This window comes from Epinephelus moara, chromosome 23 (genome assembly GCF_006386435.1).
Source record: "Epinephelus moara isolate mb chromosome 23, YSFRI_EMoa_1.0, whole genome shotgun sequence".
NCBI classification, from domain to species: domain Eukaryota; kingdom Metazoa; phylum Chordata; class Actinopteri; order Perciformes; family Serranidae; genus Epinephelus; species Epinephelus moara.
This window is the reverse complement of record NC_065528.1, coordinates 1052155-1074248: the sequence shown is the minus strand read 5'-3', so window position 1 is coordinate 1074248 and position 22094 is coordinate 1052155. Positions and strand designations below refer to the sequence as shown.

Sequence of the window (22094 nt, the reverse complement as noted above, 5' to 3'; positions counted from 1 at the left end):
CCTGAGGTTTCTACCGTTTTTTTTCCCCGTTAAAGGGGTTTTTTTGGGGAGTTTTTCCTTATCCGCTGCGAGGGTCATAAGGACAGAGGGATGTCGTATGCTGTAAAGCCCTGTGAGGCAAATTGTGATTTGTGATATTGGGCTTTATAAATAAAATTGATTGATTGATTGATTGTGCTACAGCTAGGGATGTAATGATATGGAAAATTTGATATCTCGATTATAGTGACCAAATTATCACGGTAAACGATAATATCACGATATTTTTTTAAGCGCTGTAAAATGTCCAAAAAATATGTACATTGAAATAACTTCACTAAATCTTGTAACTTCCTTATCATACTAAAATGTTAACAGCCAAAATCTTATATTAAAATGAAACTTTCACATTAAAGGGGCAAGGGATTGGCACAGCAACAGAAAAAATTATTTTAAATGACAAAATATGTAAACAAATTACAGGAACAAAGCTTACTTGTCTGGTGCATCTTAACAGTCAGCAAAATATGTAAACAATTTATATATTATTTATTTATTAGCATGAGAGGAAAAATATATATAAGACAAATCAATGCAAGAGTAGAACAAAAAACATACAATATACAGGATAGATATCACAAATGTGCAGAAGAAACAAAAAAAACCCTAAGGGCAATGGTCATCATTACACAGAATAATTCACACATTAGAAGTGTGCATGTGAGAGGAGTGCCTGTATGAGAAAAGGAGTGCATGTTCTCGTGTGTGTGTGTGTGTGTGTGTGTGTGTGTGTGTGTTAGGTCAAGACTGTGAGCAGTGAATTTAATTAACCTTATAAAACCGAGAGCCCCCATTAAGGCTCTTGGTTAAAGGTTAACACGGCAGCGTTTTATGTTGTTTCCTTGAGCTTATGTCGAGAAAGCACAACTGGCCGTCTATATCGATTCTAGCTCGCCATACAATAACCATAATCATAGTGATTCAATCATAGTTGATCTCAATTAGCGTTATGTTATGTCGGTTTATATTCTGTCGGCTCTGTTCAGTGTTTTCAGCTCCGTTTCGTTTTGAAACACTTAGCAACATAGCTGCTAATAAGGCTATTAGCTACTCAGCTAGTATTAGCTCCTAAGTGTCTTAACGTTAAACGAAAACGGAAAACCTTGTCGCCGTTTAGGAGGACAGATACGGCTCAAATGTCCCGTATCCGTCGAGTGTTACACATTATGACAATCTTAGTAAAACCGAAGTCCCTCACACAATAACTGATGTTTGCATAGCATAACTTGCATTGGCTGTAAAACTGTGGATGATGATCGCGGAGATGAGCCAGCAGATTTGTAGTGTTGCTACCCTTCGCAGCAACTTTCTTTCTGCATGTTCTGCACACAGGATAGTTGTCCTCCACCAGCTGTCCCTCGGCATTCTTCAGAAACCCAAAGTACGCCCAGACCTCAGACTTTGTGCATTTAGTTGGGGGGAAAATGTCCTGAATGCCGCTATCACCACCTTCCGCCATGTTTTCATTCTTTCATTCCAAAGTTCCGGTTCTGGAACTGGTTCCATCACATTTGGCGTAACGGTTCCTGCAAACGGTTCCTAGATTGTAAAAAAAAAAAAAAAAAAAAAAGTAACATGCATTTCCATTAGAGTGCGGCACGGGCCGAGCCCGACATTATCTAATCACTAAAGCACTGAGTGACACAGTTGTCATGGTTACAGGCTATTTAACAGGCCGGGCGTGCCTGCTCAGCGGAGAGGGAGACCTCCGTGTTTGAGACGGGAGCGGGCGGCGGGAGCGGGCGGCGGGAGCGGGTGGCGGGAGGTCCGACGCTTCCAGCAAAGGGAGAGGGAGAAATATAACAAAATAAGATAAAATAGGAAAAACCTGTCTCCCTCTTTTATTTAATTTTCAGCGTTTAATCAAGGCGGAGGCTGGCGGCGGGAGGTCCGCTTCCAGCGAGGGGGGCGGTAGAAACAAACAGCCAATGTGTGTGTGTGTGTTCTGTTCAGGTGTTGTCACGTAAACAACAGTGCCCAAGCAAGAATGCATATTATTATTTATTAGTATTTTTTATTATATTGTTGTGGTTAATTTTAATAGTGTTACTGTAGAAATCGGAGAATCACTTTTTGTTGTTATATATTCTCAGGGAGATGATACAAGCTCTAAATCTGAAATACACACCACACACAAATGTGTATTTTCATCTATTTGTACTGTGCAACAGTTAGAATAAACTTGTTTAAGAATAGCAAGTGTAATGAATATAGTGTAGGAATCGTTAAGAGGAATCGGTAAGGAATCGGACCGTTAAGAAGGAATCGGTAAGGAATCGGAATCGTTAAAATCCTAACGAGTCCCAACCCTAGTTATTACATATCCTGATAATCCACCCCAATAATGCAATTAATTTAAACATAAACGGTAATTCTTACTGTGTAAAAATTAACCGAGATTTACTATAATATTGGTAATCGTTACATCCCTAGCTACGGCGGATTCAAGTACTGAAATTTGTTATTTACGTGACAACGCCTGAACGCAACACAGCCTGTGTGTGTTTAATGTTTAATGTCAGACCTATTTAGACTTTTTATCCTGTTTTCATTGTCCAAACGTTAAAGTTTCTGTAGGCAAATGCACAAAGTCACATTTCTGTGTTCCAGCCAGAGGTGTCTTCCTCTCCAAAACAAACAGGGCTGGGGATTTACACCAATAAAAACACTGAATGAAGTGATGACTATAGTGGCTGATACAACAACGCCAATGTCCCTGTTTAGAGCCAGTGCTTGGTTTGTCTGTTCTGGGTTACTGTAGAAACATGGCAGTGGCTGTCTTTGTATACAAGGGCCTGCTTCCTATGCCTTTACTACTGGCTAATTAGGTCATACAAAACTGGGCTGTCACTCCAACACATTCTCACTCAGACCTTTTCACATATTGATGTTTGGTCATGGACTTTCCATGTGGCATGCAAGGTACCCTGGGTGCATTGGTTTTTGACATTCTGAGACATATTGTCAAGTTCTGCCTACAACATGTGTTGTCTGTTTTCAAAATACACTTCCATTTTCACAGGGAATGTACAGTCTGCATACAGTCTCTTTTAAAATACACACACTACATTGGTACAGCACTGCGAATTGACGCATTTGTTGGTTACGTTTAGCCAACACGCATGTGGTTTGGTTTAGGCAACAAAAGCATGTGGTTGGCTTTAGGAAAAAAGAACAGGGTTTGGCTTTACAATCTTACAGGACGTGAACACTGGCCCTCCGGGTGAAAGTTGATGGTTGAACTACATAACTGCGTAGTTCTGTTGCCTGAACATAGTAATGACCATTTCTTGACATTAATCATGTGTTACTATGTGTTCCAGCTGTGCGTCACATACCCTGTGCATTGCTATGTGACGCAGAGAGGCGTGAAAAAGCTAGGTATAAGAACAGGTTTGTACTGTAGAATGAGGAGGAGGAAGCAAGGAGTTAAAAGGTCAGAAGGGATGGGGGAAGTAGCTGGGTGGCTGGCAGATGGAGAGAAACCTCATTGAGAAAGTACAGGAGAAAATGGAGGAGGCAGCACAAACAAAGAAAGCAGATAAGAAGAGAAAACCAAGAACCAGAGTGAAGAAAGAAGGGGGGAAGGAAAGAAATGGAGGCAAGAAGAAAGGAAAGGGTGGCGGTAGGGCTGTCAGTGCTGGTGGCCTTTCTGAAAGGTTAGTGGCCTGGCCAGAGGGAGAGATGGTGAATGGCAGCCGCTCTGCAGGGAGGAGAGGAGAGATGCGGTTAGGCTGTGGATGCAGGGCTACATGTCTCTCTCTCTTTCTCTCTCTCTCTCTCTCTCTCTCTCTCTCTCTCTCTCTCTCTCTCTCACTCACACACACACACACACACACACACACACACTCACTCACTCACTCACTCACTCACTCACTCACTCACTCACACACACACACACACACACACACACACACACACACACACACACACAGACATCTGACCATGGGGCGACTTTTTCACATGGCATTTGAAGCAGAACACATTCATCCACACTGAGAACTAATGACATTAAACATTAGGTGACATTTCACATGGATGGAATTAGCTGATTATTGTTCGAAGATGGTGTATGTGTATTAGTCTGCCACCATGATACGTGGTACTGCGTCATGTGTAGTATGTATGAAGGGATTGTTAGTAAAATGTCAGCTCTGTGACATAACGTCCCTTTGTGCAGATGTAGTCATGTTGAATTTTTCATGTGTGTGTTGCATGCTGGGTAAGAGGAGCAGTGCATGTGTCATTTTCTGTACAGCTGGGCAAATGTTGGAGTTTAAGTAGAGAGACTCACTCTCCTGTTATGGGTTTTAAATGGCTGTTCAGAAATTGTTCCTCTCAGTGTGACTGTGCTCCAAGGCTAGATAAAAAGAAAAAGGAAAATGCAGGACCACAAGTATTCTCTCTGCTCATGTTTCTCTTATTTTCAAACCACACCTTCATCTGTTGTCACCATATATTGGCTTTAACATTCCCACTGGTTAGATTCATATGGGTTATATGGGCATTTTAGCATATTCTGTTTCAAGTTGTTCTTATACATTTCAGATAGGAATGGCAGCTTAAAGAAATACTTCACCAACAAAATGATCATTTGTTTATTAATTACTCACTCTGTGTTACCTTGAATTCCTGGAGAAGACAGTTCTTATGCCTCCATGTCAGCGATAGCTGTGGCCAGTGGCATTATGTTTTCAAGTTGTCCATCTGTCCATCCATTCGTCTGTCCCATTCTTATGAACATGATATCTCAAGAATGCCTTGAAAGAATTTGTTTAAATTTGGCAACAAAAAAAAATAAAATACAGAGGCTCATGCACATCTTCAAAAACTTGTAGACAGCTGCATAGGAGGAGTGTCCATAGGTAAAGAAAAGGGCATTCCCACACACTGTCCTGTTACTTGCAATAAACTTCATCAGATAAATAATGTTTTGGTTATCAGACCTTCATCAGGTTAGACTCAAATTTAGCACAAAGATCTCAGCAATGAACTCATTTGATTTTGGTGGTGAAGTGTCAAGGTCAGTGTGACCTTGTATCCATCTCATTCATGTTAATGGCATAACTCAAGAACACTGTGAGGGAATGTCAAATTTGGCACAGACGTGCCTTTTGAGTAAAGGTTGAAATGATTAGAATTTGGTGGTCAAAAGTCAGGGTCACCTTGACCTTGCATCTGTCCCCTTCTTGTTTACAGGATGTCTCAAGAACACCTTGAAGGAATTTTCTCAAATTTGGCACAAACAACTACTTGGACTGAACGATAAACTGATTAGAAATTGATGATCAAGGCCACTGTGACCTTGTGTGTTTCATTTTGTGAAGGCAATATCTCAAAAAGGCCTTGAGGGCACAAGGTGAGTTATTTGGTCAGATACTGAATTGGTGACACTAATCTTGGGTGTCCACCTTGAAACTGTGCTGATTGTAGCGCAGAGTCACTACCCAACAACATGAACACGAACATGCAGCCGTCTTGTTGAGGTAGGGGTGTTTGGACAGTTGAATTATTCCACAACCAGAAACTATGGACAACCACAACCATCTTGAAACACAGACGATTACGAAGCAGCAACCAACAATGTAAGAAGACTAAATTACAGTGAACAAGTTGAAGGAACTAATGAGATCACATTTCACTGGTGTTGTACCTAGTATAATTTCATGTGACAAATAAATGACTGACTGACTGACTGACTGACTGACTGACTGACTGATTGATTGATAGAGGCTTATTGCAGATATATTACTGGGCTGGCATGTGAGAGAAATATCAGAAATGTGTTTACAAACCATTTCAACCAAAGAATACTGATTGAAGTGTATTTTTACACTGTAAAATGTCCTGGTCACGATACATATTTTGTAATGTCAATACATCTGAATTGAAAGTGTGTGGAACCACACTGGGAGACTGCTGGGAATTGAAACTCTGGTCTCTTTATTTATTCCATTAATTTGTTGATTTCTTTGTCTTGGCCTCCGTCATTTACAGTTTGTTTCTCTGTCTTTTTCTCCACTGCCTCCCTGTATCTTTTTATTTTCTTATCCTCTTTTTAACCCTATGGGCCTGAATGACGCAAAGTGCGTCCAAATTCACACCTGTTCTTCTCTGTTGATTTTCTCCGCAACCATTCGTTATAGCAAGAAGCCACACATATCACATGAAACAGCAGAACCACAGCTTTCCGACAAGACGGACTTGTCGGTAGTCCAATGTTTATGCAAGGAAAAACGATGATAAAGTTACACTAAAATTATGTATAACAAAGCTTTCATACAGCTTTGCACACAAATTACTCTTGGATGGATTACTCGCGAATGCAGGGTCACAGAGAAATGCCACACATATCACATGAAAGTGTAGGACCGAAGCTTTCCGATGATACCAAACACATCATTGTCATCCCATCATGCTGTTAATACAGATCAATTGTCTACAAAATAAAAACCTGTCGAATTTCTTTACAATCCATTATACAGGTCTTGTTATCAGTCACTTCATATAGTGAGGAATAATATTATTACTATTTTTCTATTAGAAATAAAAATTGCATGTGTCTTTCAAATAAAACACATTTTTGACTTGTGAATGAGTCAATGAAATTTCTTGCAATAATGAAAAAATACTGGCAATTATGTCCGCCTGGCACAAACCACATGTTTTGGACAACTGTGAAGTGACAGAATGTCCCACCATCATGGTTCTTATATTGCCAGATTCCAGAGAGTTTCCCCTCTTCATATATGGCAGAACTTGCTATGGTGAGATAGATGTAAAAATGTAAGAATTTAGTTATACAGATTTTTTTTTCTCATTGATAAAAAAATGTATATAAAATACAGGCACATAGAAGGACATGTAATGATGGCAAATCTGGATAGCCCAGATTTTCCTGAAAAAAGACAAGATCTAGCATGTGTATGTAGCCTTTATAATGACTGTGATATGAGCTTAAAAGTAAAGGCAGTAAAAATACCCCAAAAAAGTCCTAGGGCCCTTGTCACAACAACCTGATGGCCTCTAACACAGCCTTATTTCTACCAGCCAACGAGTGAGAGGGGCTTGGGCCTCTGAGGTGTAATTGTTGGCTGGTCCAGCGACTGAACCTGAGACCTTTTAGTACCAGCAGCATTGTACTTGGATGTTAGAGATCAGGATGTGTTCAGGACTTTGTAATGAAACAGTAGATATACCTTGATTACATTCACATTTATAGCTTGCTGCAAAACAAATGCTGTGTTTGCATTCTTGGCATTATCTTCAAGGTGGACATGGTCCAAGGCAGGTTACTTGTTGTCTCCTCTCCAGTTTGTGAAATTACTGCTCAGAAAATGGAGGTACATTTCAGATCTGGAGGCTCTGGGTTTGTGATGTTATTTGTACATTTGCCACAGGGCTGCAACTAATGATAATCAAATAATCTATCAATTATTGAAACATATAATCAACTATTGGAGTTGTGAACTGCACAGTTACTGAATGGCTCCTATTTAGCCACCAGCTTTTTAATTTAACTTAAGGTTGTTTTATGCGCGTAAGGATAATAAGATACTTTAATGATATTCCCTGCTGATACAACCAAATGTTCAACTGAAATCAAGTCCTGTCTGTTTGGAGCACAGTTGCTCCTCCAGAATGCAGGCAGCGACTTGCTCTGCAGCTGCCTCTGAACGCCGCATAGCAGTGTCTGAGAGCATTTATCCCCTCATGGAGTAGGGTGAGCAGGAACGAGAAAGCATTTCAGTATTCCTACTGTCACACCAGTCCTTATTCATCGTAAAGCACTCGCCCCTAGAGTCCTATGCTATGTCACATCAGTATATAGAAAAAGACTCACCTGGCATAGGCACCGATTCCGTGGGTTCTTAGGGGCCCAAACACCCACGAAGAAGGCTGAGCACCCATGTGCGGCAGTGTATAGTCAAAACTTTATGTTCAAATGAACATAAAAGTTTTGCATAATTTAGATAATCTACGACATTTGTGTAGATTTTATGTGAAATTTTGTGTCATTGATGGATTGGATTTACAATGCAAGGTCAGCTTGGCAAATGTTACATTTCACAGTAACATGCTCCCACACTTTGGGGGTTTTCCGTTGCCATCGCAGTACGCAGTGTCTCTAAGATAAGATAAGATATACTTTATTGATCCGCCAGGGGGGAAATTCAAGTATCACAGCAGCACAAGACAAAATCAAAGGACATTAAATAGAATAAGATTAAAGAGAAAAAATTAAAAATAAAAATTAAAGATAATACTAGATAAATAAAATATAAAATAAAATTGCTACATCAATAAAATTGCTACATCAGATGAATAAAGTGACTAAAAAATGGCAGACAAAGTGTTGAATGAAATAAAGTGACAGGTGACAGATAAAATGTCATTACAAATGCCAGATACGTCTGTTCAGAGCTAGCCTTGGATCAAGACGTTCATTGCAGCGGCACTGTAGCGGTTGGCAGGTGTATTGCACATTGGTAGTAAGTGTGCAATACACCTCCCAATCGCTAAAGTGGCGCCGTGGCACAGTAGAAAGCCAGTGCACTCATTCATTGCAGGACGAAGAAGGGGTGAAGAAAATTTCAAGACATCCCGAGATAAAATGCATGTTTATTGAACAATAACGGATATACAAACACATGGCAACCCCCGTACACCTTCCTAACATCTGTGCCTATGAGATGAGTACATTACATGTTTGATTTGAACGTTTATGGAGATGTGAATCGGTCTAGACCGGGAACCCCCAAACGAAAAACGGGGTTCGTTTTCAAGACGTTCATGCAATGAACGTCTTGGTCCAAGGCTAGTTCAGAGCTAGATGTAGCTTAAGCCAAACTGCTGTTGTACGGTCTGATGGCGGTGGGTACAAAGGAGCATCTGAATTGTTCAGTTCTGTACCTGGGTGGGATAATACACTGGCTGAATGAGCTGCCCATCAGCCACAGCTCGTCGTCCCACTACAGACGCCAAACGATCTGAGTCTCCTCAGGAAGAACGTCCTGCTTTGTCCTTTCCTATAGAGGGCATCTCTGTTATGAGTCCAGTCCAATTTATTGTTGATGTGGACCCCAAGGTACTTGTACGAGTCCACCATCTCCACCTCCTCGCCCTGGATTCCACCTCCTCGCCCTGGATGGTGACTGGGGCAGGTTGCCTCCGGTTCCTCCGGTAGTCCACCACCTCCTTAGGTGGTTTCGGTTGCTCCACGCGACAAAGCCCTCAATTAGTCCTCTGTACTCCTCCTTGTCATCATTGCTGATGCATCCGACTATAGAGGAGTCGTCGGAAAACTTTTGGAGGTGGCAGGAACCAGAATTGAACCAGAAATCAGAGGTGTAGAGGGTGAAGAAGAATGGTGCCAGAAAAATTCCTTGGGGCACCCCGGTGGTACTTGACACCACCTCAGATACGCAGCCATCCACCCTGACGTACTGCGGCCGGCCCGTGAGGTAATCCAAAATCCAGGCAGCGATGTCCGGGTGAAGTTGTATATCCAGCAGCTTGTCTCTCAGGAGGCTGGGTTGAACACCAATATGCTGCTGGTAAGCAAACTGCAGGGGGTCCGGGAAGGCAGAGAGCAGTAGTCTCAGGTGCTGGAGAACAATCAATCAATCAATCAATCAATCAATCAATTTTATTTATAAAGCCCAATATCACAAATCACAATTTGCCTCACAGGGCTTTACAGCATACGACATCCCTCTGTCCTTTGGACCCTCACAGCAGATAAGGAAAAACTCTCCAAAAAAAACCCTTTAACGGGGGAAAAAAAACCGGTAGAAACCTCAGGAAGAGCAACTGAGGAGGGATCCCTCTTCCAGGACGGACAGACGTGCAATAGATGTAGTACAGAACAGATAAACATAATAAATTAACAGTAATCTGTATGACACAATGAGACAGAAAGAGAGAGAGACAGAGACAGAGAGAGATGCAGGACAGACGGTAATGATAGTAGCTTACAACAACATTAATGAAAGTAATAATATTATAATCAATAATAATATATTAATATCTGATAGTATACATGTGTGATAATAATCATATGTGTATAATAACAGTAGAAGTATGACTAATGATAACAGCAGCAGCAGGAGGCATCTGGCAGGACCACGGCAGCAGCACAACCACACACATCACACTATCCAGGCACCACTGCAATACGAGTTAACCTGAGAGACAATGGAGCACAAAGGCTCCGGAGAAGAAGCCGAGTTAGTGACATCCAGAATGCATCCAGAATGGTTAGCAAGATGCAGTAATAGGACATGAGAGAGAGAGAGAGACAGAGAGAGAGAGAAGGAGAGAAGGTGCCCGGTGTATTATAGGGGGTCCTCCGGCAGACTAGGCCTAAGTCAGCCTAACTAGGGGCTGGTACAAGGCAAGCCTGAGCCAGCCCTAACTATAAGCTCTATCAAAGAGGAAAGTCTTAAGTCTAGTCTTAAATGTGGAGACGGTGTCTGCCTCTCGTACCGCAACAGGAAGATGATTCCACAGGAGAGGAGCCTGATAGCTGAAGGCTCTGGCTCCTGATCTAATTTTGGAGACTTTAGGGACCACGAGTAACCCTGCATTCTCCAAACGCAGCATTCTGGTGGGATAATATGGCACTATGAGCTCTCTAAGATATGATGGAGCTTTACCATTTAGAGCTTTATAAGTTAACAGTAGGATTTTAAATTCAATTCTGGATTTTACAGGGAGCCTGTGCAGAGAAGCTAAAACAGAAGAAATATGATCTCGTTTCTTAGTTCCTGTTAGTACACATGCTGCTGCATTCTGAATTAGCTGAAGAGTTTTTAAGGACTTATTAGAGCTACCTGATAATAGAGAGTTACAGTAATCCAGCCTTGAGGTAACAAAAGCGTGGACCAATTTTTCTGCATCTTTTCGGGTCAGGATAGGCATAAACAAGCCTCTCAAATGTATTCATGACATGTGATGTTAGCGCCACCGGCCTGTAGTCATTGAGAGTTCTGGGACGTCCTTTCTTAGGTACTGGGACAATGCAGGAGGTCTTCCATAGGTCAGGCACCTTCTTCAACCTCAAGGAGAGGTTAAAGAGGTGCTGAAAGACTACAGCAAGCTGCTCAGCACACACCCTGAGGACCCTGGGGCTGATGTTGTCCGGCCCGCTGGCTTTATTCCGCCTCAGTCTACTGTCACTGTGCAGCGACATGCTAGCAGATGACATCACCAGCTAGTCGACATTTACATTCATTGGCAACTAACCTTTTCATGAAAGGGTTAAAATGGATAACCCACAGAGGGCAGCTTGCAGTTTGATTTTTGTTTGTGTTTCCACATGGAACCCCTTCGATAACAAGGTGGCACATCTCAAGGGTTTTATCCTAATAAATACACTGAACACATGGTGGGTTTAGGTCATGCAAAGGACATTTTAAAAAGAGCAGCAGTTCAATTCTATTAAACTAATCATCAATTACAAACAGCTTGTGTGGAGCAGTGATCCACAACAAGCTGACATTCCTGCATGCAACATGCTATTTAATTATTCATCAGTGGTAAAAGCCTCATTTCTTTTGCCAAATCAGTGTAGCACTTCAACATAAGGTGTGATTTTTGGCATCAAAAAGGCAGTGTTTATAAGATTTCACTGGCCTGAAAGCAAACGTTTCAAGGATGACTTTGCACTTGATGAGTGTGTGGGAGCTGCAGTTCGAACAAACTAAACTCTGATTCATCAAATGAAGCTGTTTGCATTTTATTTCAGTGCTGCCTGTGGGTGTTCATGTCAAAATATTTGTCTTGTGATAATGAGAATACAAACTTGTGTCTTTCGTGACTCAAGGTGACTCAGGAAATCTTTTGTATCATCAGAGCTATGTCAAGCCATGCAGGGGAGCAGCAGAGATGAGATATATGAGATGAGATGTGCAGTTAAAATTGGATAACACAAAGCTCACATCGAGTCTGCATACACAACGCATTACTGAGATTGTCTCACTGCGTATCTGAAACTTAGTGTAATAATGATGCCTCTGGTTTGAAATGCTGCTTTAAGTTGAAGCTGAAAGCCTGTTGGAATCTGTCCTGATCACAACTTGTCATTTTTCACCATGTGCTGCTCCTTCACTGAGTCTTCTTGTCATCAAAGGCAATTTCTGCTCCTCTGACTGTACTTGTGTTTTTTTTTAAAGACTAGTCACAGTAACACAATATGTGAAAAATGTTATTTCCCTGACGTAAAAATACTTCTCTGTGGATGTGTGTGTAAACTCACTGGGCTCTAGTTTCCCGGCGCAGTGCAGGGTGGCGCAGGGTGGCGAACCCTGCGCAGAGCTAGTTTCGAGCAGCGCAACCCGAGGCGCACTCAGTTTGGTAGTTTGGCAGACCGAGGTGCGCTGAGATGGGTGTGGCGGCGCAGCAGGGAGAGGTGTCGACAGATCCAGCTTGGCGCAGTGACAGTTTCGTGCCAAAGGTGCGCTAAAAGCTCGCCAGCTGAAACCACGTCTACTGTCAACGCAGGCCGAGCTCAGCCGGTGTAAGCCGAAATTCGGCTGACGGGTGGACAGTGCGCACACGTCACCAAAACCTCACAGGCAGGTTTCCAGAATGTCAGGCACATTAACAATGCAATAAATACCCAAAAAACACTATTCAATACAACTATCTGCAATGCAATCAGCACATAAATGTATCTCTATATCGACTGTCCCGTCACATCTGATGCCAGATCAAAGGGGATTGGCACCGTGTGGCACGTTTGGCACGCGTAATGGAAACCCAACCTGATTTGATTAACATAGCTGCAAACTAATGAGTTCACATCCCTCTCAGCCAACCACAAACAGCCACAGCATCAGATAGGGAGTATATATTCAGCATCTGTCATCTTAGAAAAGTCAAAAGAAAAGAAACAGAGTGAAACTGCGTGAGATAAAGAGATCATCATCAGCCCGTGGAGGTCTGCTCGCAGTTCCGTATATTCGGACACTGCGAGCTTGGACCTCCCGGACCAAAACATCAGTTTCCTCCTGGGAGAAGTTTGGCCGTCTGACGCTGCTGCTCTCTTCCGCCATGGCGAATTGAGTAAACTCTCATTACGCCTTCGCGCAGCGCATTTAAGGGCGAGGAGAGGGGCTCATTTGATTGGTGTGATGTGTGTAAAACCCACTCCACGCCTTCTCTCCTCCCTCTTTCCGACTTGCGCAGGTAGGAGTGACGGAGGTGGGAAAGAGGAATAGCTGCGCCAGGCGCACGGTGTGCCAAACTTGCAAAATCCGCCTGGCCACACCCAGTTGGCCCCCACCTTGCCCGGTCTGTGAAACTAGAGCCCACTGTGTTCTTGATCATACACGCTGGTCTTTGCAGCCCTCTGGCCTAGCTTTTCTCCAGATGCAGGGCACTGGAGTAGCAGTGCAATCCCAGCTACGGTGTTGCACGGCTAGCTAGATTAGACCCAGGTGGAGCCCCCCGATTCCCTCTGGCTCCTGCACATCTGGCATCCCCAGATGTAGATTTAAATCAGGGCACATGCTCAGCCTCCATCTGCTGCCAACACATGCTGAACCCCCAGAGAGCCCACTGGGTTTATTTAAGGATTCTCACTTGGAGATGATTGTAAAAAAAAATTGTCTTCTCTAAGGCTGCATGATGCATTGTCTCAGCATCAACAGTGCGATGAGGTGAGCATTGTGGGACGTGCGATGTCATGTACAGCAAATTTACTCAAACATGATGCTTTATACCTTATGACATCACAAGTTTGAGACTTTGAGAGAGAGTAGCTAATGTTCACTAATATTGACTGCACCTTTTTGACCATTTGAATGACATATTATATTTCTTAATTTAGATGATGTTTCCCTTTAAGAAGTCTGACGCCGTTTGTTATTGGAGGTGAAACTTTCGTGTGTGTGTGTGTGTGTGTGTGTGTGTGTGTGTGTTTGTGTTTGTGTATACTTTTATTTTGGAAGGGACACTGGATGCTTGTCATCTGCAGTAACTCCAAATAATGCAGAAGTTTGTTTACGTGTTTATTTGGATCCCCATTAGCTGTTACTAATGTAACAGCTACTCTTCCTGGGGTCCGTGTTAAAACATGCATATAAATACAATTACAATGATATGTTACATAAATGCATACATGAATACAATTTCATCACTAAATTCCCCCCCTATACACACACACACACACACACACACACACACACACACAGTACCTGCTAACAATAAAATTTATAACACGTTACCAACTGCATTGAGATAGAAATTTCATAAAACAAAAATCAGCAAAAACAAAAGCAAAAACAGGTCAAGTATTGTTCAGGTCTTTGCCCAAGAATAACTTTTTTAGCTGTTTTTTGAAACTTTCTTTACTTGTTGCTTGAGTTATGAAATATGGCAACTTATTCCACTCAGAAATGGCTCTATACATAATTGTTTTTTTCATGGCATTAGTTCTTGGTCTAGGAATCATAACATGACCCCTCCTCACCTGTCTTGTTTTGTGGCCATGTCTGTTTTGAGAAAATATTATTCTTGAGTGAAGACAAGTTGGTTGTTTTAAAACACATACATTCCTGAATAAAGTTAGAAGACTCCGTCTTAATCTGTCTTCCACTTTCAGCCAGGCAAGATCAGCATGCATTTGGTCTATGCTTTTTCTCATTGAATACCGAAGGGCAAGACGTGCTGCTATATTTTGCACTAACTGCAGCTTATACAGCTCTTTATTAGCTGCGCTTGACCAGATAGCTGTACAGTAATCAAGATGTGATAGTACCAAAGCTTGAATAACCTGTAAGGTGGTACTTGGTGTAAGGAAGGAGGAGCATCTTCTTATCATGGATATACCTCTTCCCATTTTTCCAACAATTTTATCTATATGATTCTGCCATGATAATTTACTGTCAAGGTTAACCCCTAGAAGTTTAGCCTCATTAACTTGCTCTATACAGCTGCCATTTACGGAGATGCGTAATTGGATATCTTGCCTCAGCGCATGGTTTGATCCAAAAACAATACATTTGGTTTTTGATACATTTAGACTGAAATTGTTTTTGGCTACCCAATCTGCAATAAGTGTAATTTCATTTTGTAAGAGAACATTTAACTCCTCCACACTGTTTGATGACATATCATCCGCAAACATAGCTAAACTGGCTTTACTCAGAACAAGTGGCATATCATTAGTAAAAATAGAGTGGAGCAATGGACCCAAGTAACTCCCCTGGGGGACACCACATTGTACTGCCTTTATATTAGAAAAACTACCATTAAAGAATACAATTTGTGTTTTATTAGATAAGTAGCTCCTCATCCAGTTAAAGGATAACTTTGGTATTTTTCAACCTGGGCCCTATTTTCCCATATGTATGTGTGCGTATGATTCATAGGTACAACTCATTTTAAAATTGGTTCAGTATTGAGGGAGCCGGCAGCCGCGAAGTAGATATGGGGGCAAATGCGTCCCGTATAAGTTTGCGCATTAAAAGTGCTTTTTTCCGCCACTGACCGGTTCCTCCTCCTCCAATTTATTTTGGGCACATGAAAAAGGTATCCAGCACTGCCCTGTTGATCAGAGGGAGGAAATCCTCTAACGTAGTTACACAGCGTTTGGTAGTTTCTGTATCATCCCAGGACACATCGAGACCATGAATATTGGGCAACAGGTCCCACTCGTTGCAACACAGACATTCTTCCTCTGTGGGCATGGAGTCACAGCAACCACAGGAGCACCACCAGTCCTCAGAGATTCGCGTTCGTGCAGCCGCTGCTTCACCCTCGTCTGCTCGTTGGCCCTCTCTCTCTATCCTCGTCTGCTCTTCAATTTGTAGGAGCTCCTCGTCCGTATACTTGGGCTCAAATAAGTACGGGCAGCCATCGTAATAAAAGGGCTCATCTTCATTCTCGAAATCGGGTAAATATGCAGCCATGATACCGATGCAGTAAAACTCTCAACTGTACTCCGGGACAACAAGTGCCACTCTGTGCGGCGCTCAGCATGGCTCCTCTGTTTTCTTCCGGCAACAAGCAAAACTCTTGCGAGATGATGTCACACACAGCCCACAGGAAGTGAAGGGTAAGGGAAATCACACACAGCCCACAGGAAGTGAAGGGTAAGGGAAACGCTTAGTATGCTATTTACAGAGATAGCCCTGGCGATCTGAACCGGTCAGTGGCGAAAAAAAGCACTTTTAATGTGCAAACCTATACGGGACGCATTTGCCCCCATATCTACCTCCAGCTGCCGGCTCCCTCAATACTGAACCAATTTTAAAACGAGTTGTACCTATTAATCATATGCACACATACACATGGGGAAATAGGGCCCAGGTTGAAAAATACCTAAGTTATCCTTTAAGAGTCAAAGCATTAAAACCATAAGCAGCCAGTCTCATTAAGAGCATCTCGTGGTCTATTAAATCAAAAGCAGCACTAAAATCAAGAAGCACAGCACCTACTATCCTTTTCCTGTCTATATCACTCAACCATTGATCAGTCATCTGCATTAAAGCTGTACTAGTGGTGTGACCCTTTTTGTATGCATGCCGAAATTCATTGTTAAGTCCACTGATAGAAAAATACAGTGAGATTTGGTCAAACACAACTCTCTCCATCAGTTTACTCAGCACAGGAAGGATGCTTATAGGATGACTATTAGCACCAGTGAACGGCTCCTTCTTGTTTTTTGGGTAAAGGAATAACTTTTGCAGCTTTCCATGCTTGAGGGCATACACCCTCCTGCAAACTCAGATTAAAAATATGATTTATGGGTAAGGCTATAGTGCCAGGGACCATCCCCAAGAGTTTCCCATCAAGATTATCTAATCCTGAGGGTTTTTCACTATGTACAATTACAAAGAAGTTTTTCTACCTCATTCACTTGAACTAACTGAAAATCAAATGCACAATCTTTATTTTTCATTAGATAGACATTGATTAATTGTTTTGAAATTTTTGTATCTGAATTTGTCATTTCTTTTTTAAATTTCTCATTTTTTCCAACAAAATATTCATTGAAATAGTTCGCAATTTCTTGAGGTTTTGTAATAAATGTGCCATCTGACTCTAGAAAAGAGGGTGAATTATCTCCAGCTCTACCCGTTATATCATTTAATGTTTTCCACAGTTTCTTTCCATCATGTTTAAAATTCATTTAGTTTATTTTGGTAATATTTGTTTTTTTTTTCTTCCTATTTGCTTTCGTCACTTGGTTTCCAAGAGAACAGTATGCTTTCCAGTCAGTTGTATTGCTAGACTTAATAGACAGCATTTTCATTTTATCCCATTGAGTCATCATGGCTTTCAGATCTTCATCAATCCAAGGTGCTCTCCTTTTTCTAACTGCACATTTCCTAATGGGGGCATGTTTATCAGCTACCTCTAAGAACTTTTCAGTAAATAATTCCAGTGCTTTGTCCACATTATTTATTAAACAGACTTTATCCCATCGTACCTTATTTATGTCCGCTGCAAGACTATTTTTACAAAAAAATGTAAAAGATCTCTGGAAGACAACTTTAGTTCCAGCTTTTGGAGCTTTGGCTTTCCTAACAATTGCCACCAAATTATGATCACTAAAGCGACTGGGATTGATACAGACTTTGAGCACAGTTCTTTAGCATTTGTGAAAATGTGGTCAATACAAGTGGCTGATTTTTGTCCTGTACAATTTGTATACACCTGAGTAGGTACAGTCATCACTTGAGATAAGTTACACATTTTTGCAATATCACTCAGTTTTCTAGTCATTGAACATGTTGCTGACAGCCAGTCTATGTTCAGATCCACAAGAAAATAAATTTCTCTATCACAGTTTGTAGGCTTCTGTAACATAAAGCATATTTCATCTAAGTACTGAATATTTGCACTTGGAGGTCTATAACAACAACCCAAGAGAAATGGTTTGGTGTGAGGTAAATGTATTTGAATCCATAGTGCCTCGATAGCTGAGGTCAAAAGATCACCTCTTATTTTAATAGGTATATGACTCTGGATATATATTGCAACCACCCCCATGGCGATTTCTGTCATTTCTGAAAACATTATATCCTGACACAGCAATTTCATTTACATCTATTGATGGATCTAAGTGAGTTTCTGAAATGGCAAGTATGTGTAAATTTTCATTTTTAAGTAAAGAAGTCACCTCATGAACTTTATATTTAAGACTGCATATATTGAGATGGGCAATTTTTAAACCCTTCTTTGGTAAATTAAGAGGCATTGTAAATCATTCCTCAATATTCCCTTTGGTAAACAGTAAAACACAACATTCAAACAACTGTACATATCACTAGGCCACAGTCCTTCCTCCATCTCTTCTAGCTTTTACAATGAGGCGATCATAACTAATAACTGCATAGTCCCCCCTGGCTCTCGCCTCCCTCATCGCTGGCAGCAGTTCAGCACGCTTTTTGTGCAGTTGATCCGAAAAATCTTCATTTATATACACAGAAGTGTTCTTGAGGTTAGCTCTTGCCTTTTCCATGATGAGCTGTTTCTCTTTAAAGCATAATAGCTTAAGCACAACTGGCCTTGGCCTCCCAGCATCACCCCTAAATTTTCCATTCCTATGTGCACATTCTATCTCAATGGTGTCAGCATCCAGTTTGAGTTTTGAGGTGAACAGCTCTTGGACCTTGGTCTCAGTCTCAGCCCAGGTCTCATCTGGTTTGTCAGTCTTGAGGCCTTCAATCACTAGATTGTTCCTCCGAGTTTGATTCTCCAGATAATCCAATTTCTCCTCACTGTGCTTTGAATCTGATAGCTTTGATTTTATATCTAGGACCTGTTTTGCAAGATCCTTAGCCTCAGCCGAATACCTGGACTGATCCTCTTTCATTTCATCAATATCCTTTTGAGAGTATTTCAGACTGATCTTTAGCTCTTGAATCTCAGTCAGCAGAGAATCAGCTCTTTTATTTGTTGAATCCAGGATCAACTGGGTGAAGGCACTAAAAGAGGCTTCTTGTCTCTTTAGTAATTCTTCATTGAGCGTGTCCATAGTTACAACAACTGACTCATCACCTTGAATCTTGCTAGTGTTGTTTGTATTCTTGCGGGTTGACATCTTCAAATCAGATTTAGGATAGAACTCTTACCAGGATGTACCGTAGGCAGGAATACACTCAACGAAACAGAATTGCTTTCACCAGTCCAAAAATTCAGAAGTGATCTTCTCACTGGCTTAGGCTGTCTCAACCACAATAGAGGTAGTAGGCCCAGGTAGCAGGAATCCACCAAATATCACAGTGAGAAAAAACCATCCACCACTCCTGAATTCTTATACATGTGGGTTTTCATGAAACGTTTAAGTGCACAAAAGATTGATTAAAAATCTTTTAAAAGATGTTAGAATTTTAATAAAATTTTTCCAAGATGCCTAGAGCTCCAGCACATTCAGCTGTCCTCTGTGTCCTGTGTGACTGAGTGTTTGTAGTGTGCTCTCTTTACAAGAAGCTGATTTAACTTTTTTTGGTTTGTTTGTTTGTTATGTAATGTAATGTTTCAGCTTATAGGAAATCTCATATTTCACTTCAAATGATTTGTTTTTTTCCCTGCCCTCAGCACGCTATCCATTTAATGTTTCAGCTGTTGATAAAGGGGTGTTGTTGCAGAAGTTAAATGCTCTCTCTCCTTCCCCTTTTGTCTTTTCTCTTCCTGTCTCTTACTCTATCTTTTCCTGCAGTCACAATGAGCGAAAGGTGACCTGTAAGCACCCGGTGTCAGGCGTTCCCTCCCAGGACAATTGCATTTTTGTTGTAAATGAACAGTAAGTCTCTGCACTCTGACACATTCACATAGCATGTTTATGAGTTCTGTAGTGAATTGAAAAAGGTCACTGGAAACAATTACAGATGGATTCATTCATCAACTGTTGTAGCTGTTCTGTGCAGCTGTGTCTGCAAGTAAATGTACTCTTTAAGTGTTGATGTCTAGAAACTTGGATATACCAGAACCCAAAAATTCTACTCACACCAGAGCGGGGTCTCAAGTCCACACTTGTAAGTGTGTCTAGATTACAGGTCAGTTAATACATCAGTGTAAGTTCTGAATGGACCAGAAAGCACCCAAGAGTAGCAGCAATACACGAGCAAAGTAGGATAAGCTATATGAGGCATCCAGGGTTCCCATAGTAAATGCTTCTTTTATAGACACTGCTAGCTGAATAGAAATACATCATTTGGACATTAACAGATAATGCACTCTGCAAAAATTCAGATGCTGCTCATATTTGTGCAGACACATTTGTTCATTTGTTTATTTTTTTTCCTCATCAGCTGACTGATAGAGATTGCTGTAGAGCTTAGATCAGGCCCATAAAATCCAACCCGATCCCACCCAAGCCTGTGCATGTTCTGTCCGAGCCTGGCCCAGCCGGCCCCGCCCTTTAACTGTAATTACGAGCCCAAGCCCGACTTAAACCCGAAATTTTTTTTAAGGATACGAACGTGGACACTGAACGCTGACTTTCGTCTCTTTCTGGACGCCCAAGATGAGTGTAATTACTAGCCCGAGCCCAGTTTAAACCCGACATTTTTTAAATACGGATACAAATGTGGACATTGAAGGCTGACTCTAGTCTTTCTTTCCATGGCAAGCCTTCGTTATGTGCCTCTTACGTGTCGAGGTCCCCGTCTTTTTGCTGTCATATACCAGCATCGTGCTGCACTTGGTACACTCGATGAAGCCGACACACACGTTGTCACCGTCGACAACTCACATGTGCGTGGCCATAAGTAGTTGGTTCCATAGCCTAGGTCTATTACGAGGAGCGATAATGTGATAATTCAGTCAAATCAGAACACAAAGACATTACAGACCATTTCAACAAGCAACAGCTTGGGTCAGTGTTTACTTCCTGTCAGCTGATGTTATTCACATACACTGCAAAACATTCCATCAAGGAAACTATAAAAGAAGTAAGGATCATTGGTTAAGTGACAGCATCCAAATTTTGCACTGGTGCCAGGCTTTGGTGCCACTTCTGTTGACGTTGATAGGGTGGGCATGACAAGTCCCACTATAACCCTTTATATCTGTGTTGTTTCACTTTTGACTGAAAAATGCTTCCACCAAATAAAATAATATACATGATGCTGACATGCGTTTTTTATGCCTCAAAGCTGGCGATAGCCATGGCTGGAGGCATTATATTTTCAGGTTGTCCGTCCCTTCCTGGTGAACACAACCTTTCAAGAACGACGGGAATTTCTTCAAATTTGGCACAAATGTCCACTTAGACAGAACGATGAACTAATATGTTTTTGGTCACTGTGATCTTGTCTGTCTAATGCTCATAAACACCATATCTAAAAAATACTTTATGGGAATTTCTTCAAATTTAGCACAAACGTTCATTTTACTCAACAACGAAATAATTGGATTTCGGTGGTCAAAGGTCAAGGTCAATGTGATCTTGCATCTGTCTCATTATCGTAAACACAATATCTTGTGAACACCTTAAAATAATTTCTTTAAAGTTGACACAAACGTCTACATGGACTGAAGAATTAACTTCAAGGTCAGTGTGATCTCACAAAATATGTTATTGGCCATAACTCAAGAATTCATATGCTAATTATGACAAAACTTCCAACAAATGTCTAATGGGATAAAATAATGAGGTGATGACATTTTATGAACAATATTGAACGTCATATCTCAGGAAGAGAAGGGGAAATATTTGGTCAGATACTTAAGAAGGGTCTTGGGCTATTTTGGCCGTTTTGTATACTTTTGATTTTTGCCTTTATATACCACATAAAAAAATGTTTGTCATGCCAATGTTTGATATCTTTTTTTCAGCACAACCTTAGCTATATGACCAGAAAATTATTTTTCCACTCTGACATACTATATTAACATACTAGACCCAAAAACACTCAAAAACACAAAATCAGATTTGAAAAATAAATCAATTTCTTTACTATACAAAATTCAAACATGCTCAATGAAAAAATTCAAAGGCAGAAAATGTAAATATAAGTTGTAAATATGTACATACAAAAGTATAACTGAGATAAAATTAAGCTATATACAACTATTTCCAACAAAAACCAGGTGAA

The 22094-nt window shown here is 41.1% G+C and overlaps 1 protein-coding gene across 1 annotated transcript in view; it reads left to right on the top strand.

The window, feature by feature from the left end:
• LOC126385214 (pleckstrin homology domain-containing family A member 5-like) overlaps positions 1-22094 on the top strand; it is a 628760-nt gene that overhangs the window by 345957 nt on the left and 260709 nt on the right. The window contains exon 4 of the mRNA XM_050036817.1: positions 19715-19798. Within this exon, the coding sequence (XP_049892774.1) occupies positions 19715-19798 (84 nt within the window). The remainder of the gene's footprint in view (positions 1-19714; positions 19799-22094) is intronic.